General features: G+C 43.7%; 1 protein-coding gene across 10 annotated transcripts in view; it reads right to left on the bottom strand.

Annotated features, from left to right (window-relative positions):
• The window catches only part of PARD3 (par-3 family cell polarity regulator), a 734,935-nt gene extending 728,783 nt beyond the window's left edge, over positions 1-6,152 (bottom strand). For 7 of the 10 annotated variants that reach the window (XM_058181713.1, XM_058181712.1, XM_058181707.1 and 4 more), the window contains exon 1: positions 5,680-6,152. In XM_058181713.1, coding sequence (XP_058037696.1) covers positions 5,680-5,799 — 120 coding nt within the window. In that variant the 5' untranslated portion in view covers positions 5,800-6,152. The remainder of the gene's footprint in view (positions 1-5,679) is intronic. The other 3 variants (XM_058181711.1, XM_058181704.1, XM_058181710.1) reach the window with 1 other exon arrangement.
• Between the last annotated feature and the right edge of the window lie 322 nt (positions 6,153-6,474).

The raw sequence follows: 6,474 nt of genomic DNA on the forward strand, positions 1-6,474 counted from the left end.
GCATTTATGTCTAAGCCTCAGTGACAAAGTTGCTTGGATAGAAGCTCCATCAATGTCATACATACATATAATATATAAAGCCTTAGTCTTACCATCCATCCTGCATTCAAAGTCTTTTTTTTAAAAAAAAAAAATTGGTGTGTGTCTGAGTCCACAATTAAAAATGTGGAGAAGAGGGATGAAAAATGATTCAATCTGTTCTTTATTATAAAACAAAGCAAAATAAAGGTATATTTAACCATACCTGATTTTGTTAAGTCTTCTTGTTTACAGCAAGTTCTGTCTCCTGCCATGTAATTAACTTTTCATTTTCCTATCATAAAAGGGCCCTTGTAACCATAACAAAAGATGTAATTTGCATTATACTAGGTTTAATTTTTTGGAGCACTGCTTCCTACAAAAGCATTATCAGCTCTTGAGAATACAGCTCTGCTTCTTAATTTGAAAAAATACTCCTCTGACAGCCTGCATTCACATAATTATGTCGGAAGGAAAAATAGAACAGATAATTCAATACATTTCCGCCACAAACTTGATCCTACAATTCAGATGTGTATTATATTAGTGTTGAGCCATATAAATAAGTTCCCTAAATAAGCTGCTGTAGACCACAAGGCTTTCTTACCAAGTAAATTTGTAAATCTCAGGTTGCAAACACATATAGTCATAAAGATTTCTAATGGGTACTACTAAATCGCAATACAAGCATTGGGTATACAAGCATTGGGGTATGGAGCCTGTCCATTAGGTTGTCAATCTTGATAGCCATAAAGCAGGCTAGTCACATGATCAAACCAATTTTATGGCCTTTTCTATGGAGGTCATTAAGCAGAAATGGCAACTGTAAAGTGAATGCCATAGTCATTAAAATGAACCCATGGTTCACAATGGACTGGATTTTGTGAAAACCAGAAGTTAATGCTATAAGTTTCAACAAATCCATCATAAAATATTGTCCCATGACCATGGGATAATCAAACAGCGTCCCAAATGCAACCCAATTGCCAAGAATTTGAAGTTCAGTCACATGACTGAAGGGGCAAGTGTAGTAACCATCAGAACTTTCAATCCAGATTGAAAGTATCCCTAGGTAGCTTTGTCATAAACTCACATTTTACCAGTTGTAAATCACGGATTACCTATAGATTTAAATTGCTTATGATAAAAACATTACATTGCAAATAGTTTTATCTGCAATACCCAAATACTGACTTTTTAACCTGTTTTTGAGGTTCAACAGCTGAAATCTTAAACATACTAATTTTGTTACATGATATTTTTAAATATGATGTGTGTATTTATAAATACACAAATACATGTAAGCACATGTATTTATAAATATGTATGATTGAAATAGATAATTATTTTTAAACATCAGCATTCAACACTTTTTACAATTTAATCTTAAGCAAAATGTCACAGTGCAATGGAAGATAAATTCTCCCCTGTGGGAGATCCCAAATAAAACTCCCAGACTATCCAGATAAAGTTGGAAAAGCTGCTTGAAATATTGGGATGCTATAGCCATAATGCAGAATGGTAGGTTTGATGAACCTCAGATCTGACCAAGGTTGGTATTCACTTAACTACTGGTTCACAAATGTGAGCAACCACCTCCCTGCGCACCACGGATGTGATGACGTCAGGGTGGGTGAGCAGAGCCTCCCACAGCCCCAGTTACCAGTTCGCCCAAATCGGGTAAAACCGGCAGAATCCCACCACTGGATCTGACTCAGTGTTTGTATTCACATAGTGTGCTAGCCCTTTTAGTGTGCTATCCCTTTAACAATTAAGACAAAATTCATGCACCACATTTGGTGCTAACACATTATTTAAAATGCAAACTTATTACTGTACTTATTCTTTACAGTTCAAAATTAATCCAAACATTTTGAATAAACTTCCTTTAGTTTATACCTGCAACACTCCAGGGATAGTTTAAAAGTTTATTATTTCAGTACAAGTATATGGCAAATTTTACCAGCCAGAAAATCAAAGCATTGTTTCTGAATCAGGTTAAATGCACTATTTCCTATTTTCCTGCCTGTTTCAACCAGATTTAGCAGAAGAGATGAGGAGTGGAGATACTAATAAAAAGTAACATTTCATAAAGATGGGGAACATACAATATTTTAGAAGCCAAATTATCCATTTGAGGCCGAGTTTAAAAACCAGCAATTGATGCTTCTAGTGTTGAGAGATTGATTGAAGTATGATGCACAGACTTCTCACTCAAGGAAAATATTAATATTCAGAGATATTCCCTTCACAACATCCCCGTTTAAATATATAAAAGCTGCAATACAGAACCTTTTGCAAATCTGGACTATATCTAGAGATTATTTGCGAATGCCAACATTAAATATATTTGGCATATGCAGAAATCCAAAAGTAAAGGCTTAAATTTAAGGGACACGTGTCTGATTAAAACCTCAAGTCAATAGGAACACCCAATGATTGTTCTCTAGTTTAACGTCAATATAAGGTTGCAACAATAAAGTGTTATGTACTATGATGGCAAACCTATGGCATGAGTGCCACACAGAGACCTCTCTTTGGGTACACACGCCCTCGCCAGCGGCTTTCTGGTTTCCAGCACGCTGATCTTCATGTGTGCGAAAACCAGATGGCCAGTGCACATGTGCGTGCTGACCATGCATAAAGACCAGCACACGCATGTGCACTGGCCAGCTAGACTTTCTGGGGCTCTGGCGCACAGGAAGATTAGCTGTCCAGCACACTAGTTTCCGAGGCTCCAGTGTGTTCTGATTTGGGCACTTGATGCTGAAAAGATTTGCCATCACTGTACTATACCTTTTAAAATGTGTGCTATTATCGCTAGAGTAGTGCCTCTCAAACTTGACAACTTTTAAGATGTGTGGATTTCAACTCCCAGAACTCCCAGCCAGTATGGGAAAGTCCACACATCTTAAAAGTTGCCAAGTTTGAAAAACATTACACTAAAGGCACAAATGACCTGGCTCAAATTATCATACTTTAGATACATTATGTAAATAGATAACTAACTGTGTGGAGAAGTCTGTAATGCAAGGGAATGTGGAAGGAAATAGTAAAGGACCACGGAAGCAAAGTGCATGAACTAAATTAGAGTGGTCATGAGTGCACATGGAAGACATAAGGAACAGATTAGTACACACTGGCTGGACCACACTAACCCAAAATGCAGTTTGTTGGATTATAATCTAGTGACCAGTATGAATGAACTCAGCTGCTTCAGTTTTACAAGCCACGTTTTACGGATTATTTGCTGTACAAACTCAGTCAACTTTGTTTTACATAACAAACCACAGTTAAAGCATTGAGATGCCTAAATCAGAGGTCATTGATCATCTCTCAATTTGTTCCCCAATCTGGTCTTCCCCCAATGTGGTGGGATTGCAATTCATTATCATGTTGGCAGAGGATTTTGGAATTGTAATTTTGATGCATTTATGACACCTTCATGAGGGATTAATTTACTTATTTTAAAATATAGTCATTTGTGCTTCTCTCATTGGATGAAAACGTACACTGCTTTTCATAATTTTATATAGTGAAGAGCAGAATTCCTTCTTGTGCTTCAACAAGTATCAGCAGCTCCTCCAATCCTGTCTTTTCCTGGAGTTCAATTTCCTTTTCATAACAAGATTATGATTATTGAACTTTGTGTGATGGTTCAGTATACTAGCACATACCTCTAATAACTATTAAAGCATTTACACTTGATTTTCCAGGTTCAAGGGTCACATTTCATTTTCCTAAGTAGTCTTTTGACTTTGTTCACAAACTTTTATTCTACTTCTCACTATCCCTGCACTAAAGTCCATGAGTTTGGGCAAGGAACAAAACAAAACAAAACAAAACACCAATTTATACTTTCAGAGTAGAACTTTCCACTTCAGAGGCAGAAAAGAGCACATTAACCCCAAATATTTTCATGCCATTGTGAGTTTTCTACAGCTACCCTAAAACCATCCTCCACTTTTGCAGCAAGATGGAAAGATCTAGAAGTAAACAATCTCCAGGGTGAAAATTTGCAGGTATGTATAACCAGCCCAAGGAAAGTTACAGGATTTCATCAATGTTGCTCTTTCTTTCTTTCTCAACACATCCTTGGTATCAGAACTGCAAAAATTAATAAACATTGAAACAAGCTTCTACAAGCCAGAAAGGCACGTTAGATTGTTTGATTAAGAGCAACTGTCCTAGACAAACTGCTCCTACACTTTAGCACTTAAAGGATCGGCCCATTCACTGGTTGCTTGTTTCCAGGAGATAACCATGTAAATGAGAGCCCCATCTCCAGAATGCCTTACCATTTGCCCTTCCCCTCTCAAAGGAGACATATATTCTTGCATGTTGGCTGCTTTTCTAAAAATGCAGGGGAAAAATACCATTTCTGTGTGAAACTTGGCCTACACTATAACCAAAGCAAAGGGTTCTTTTTCCCCAATAATCCCCCCCTTTAGAAATAGTTGTCCAACTCATGTGTTGCTGGTGTTTATGGTTAACTAAAATGAGGTGGCAGCACAGCATTTCTTCAAACACAAAGGAACCTCCACCAGACAAAGTATGGTTCTTCCCAACAAGTATGAGGACTCCTCCATGATTGTTTGATATTTGTTTTCCATCTCCACCACCATTACTTTCCCCCACCTTGGGCCTGGACTTGCTTAGAAAGCCTGGGGCTGGATTTGATAAGCAGGAATTACCACCAGGAGAAGAAACTTGCACACCGAGAGCGGAGTGGGAAAAGAACGGGCTAAAGTGTGTGTGTGTTAGGACCGCGGTCGCATATTGTGCAAAGCTATGAGTGCCTTCGGTCCCGATGCAGTCGAGCACCGTACAGATCCCAACGTTAACAGCGAGGAGACGGATGAAGGGCTTAATCCCACCCGTGATCTGGCCGGGAAGAGAAAAGCACGAGAGGCTCCCCAAAGCTTCGGGGACGAGAGGAGAGGCAAGTCAGCGGGAGGAGGAGGAGGAAAGCTACAGGCCTGCTGGCGGGGCACTTGCGGGTTTCCCCGGCACCTAACAACAAAGAGTTGAGGCCCCAGACGTCACCCGCGACCCTTTGCAACTGTGTATCTCTCCACCCGGTCTCGGAAACAAATCTCTGCTCGCTCCACAAAGCGGATGGAGCTGCGCCCCCGGGCCACGCCAACCCCTGGCGAAGAGCTGCGGGTTTCCTCGCCCGCGTTCTCGGCTGGCTTCCCAGCCGGCTGAAAGCTACAGGAGCTCGGCAGCGGCACTGGAAAGTTTACCGAGGTGAAGGGAGGGAAGCGAGGAAGCGGCCGCAGCTCTCCAACTCTCTCTCCCCGCTCCCTCAGGGAGCTTTTCACCTCTGGCTCGCGCGTACCACAAATGCGCCCAAAAGGTCGGCGGGGCGAAGGAGAGGAGAGTCCCTCGCCGGTCCCTCTCCTCGCTCCCGCCAAGCAAGCAGCCTCAGCCCCTTCAGCCACCACTTTTCCTCTCCGCCCGCCTGCCTGCCTCCCCCTTCCAGGAAGCGCCATATTGATCCCAGGCGCCCTCGTTCACTCCCTCCCTCCCCCCCTCCTCCTCCGGCTGCGCCTTCTTCGCCTCTCTCTCTACCCCATCTCTCTCCTCAACCAGGCGCTCGCCCCCTCCCTCCGACAGCGGGTGCCTCCGCCGCGGCCCCGGAGAGCGTTCCCAACTCACCTTGGCGATTGCCTTCCTGTACCTGGTGACGGCTTGTTCAATCAGACTCAAAACTTTCATGTTCCCTTCCCCGCAGGGCACGACCACCCGGGTCCTGCCGAAGCAAACGGTGACTTTCATCTTCTTTCTTCGGAGCTTTCCTCCAGACACGGCCCTCCAAGAGAAGCGACTGAACGACTGTCTCCACCCGAGTCTGGTTTGGCCGGCCACGGGAGACTGATCTTTGGGGGGAACGTTCTTCTTACTGGGCCAGCAGCGCCAAGCGGGAGCCCGGCCCGAGGGCGGGCGCCTCACCCTGCGGCAACCAAGTAGGCAGAATCGTGCCGCTATTCCGGAGGACTGGCCGACGGGTTCACATGCTGCGGACCGGGAGGGGGAGGGCTCCGACAGCGCTACGCACGCCTGCTCGCTGCTTGTCGGCTGCCTTCCTGGCGCGCCCGCAACTGCCTGTGGCCACCTGTTCGGCGTCTCTCCTGAGCACAGCCAGGCGGCGGCTCTCTCTCTCTTCGCCTCACTCATGTTGCGGAAAAGGGGCGAATTGTCTCCCCGCCAAGGCTGTGCCGGGTATTGCTTTTATTGCCTCGTTTCCCCCCACGCCCACTACCTGAGAGCCCGATTAAAGAGCCCTTCCGTTGTAAAATCAATTAACTCAGGGAGCGGGGGGAAATTTTTCACTTTTCTTAAGCGTGTTTTTTTTCCCTCTTTCCCTAGCAGCTCTATAAAATTTATCTCGTTTCGGTGGGTTGCTTACTTTGCAACGAAGTTTACCCCGTCCCCTAAAACTTAAGTCTTGCA

Source organism: Ahaetulla prasina, chromosome 4, assembly GCF_028640845.1.
Source record: "Ahaetulla prasina isolate Xishuangbanna chromosome 4, ASM2864084v1, whole genome shotgun sequence".
NCBI classification, from domain to species: domain Eukaryota; kingdom Metazoa; phylum Chordata; class Lepidosauria; order Squamata; family Colubridae; genus Ahaetulla; species Ahaetulla prasina.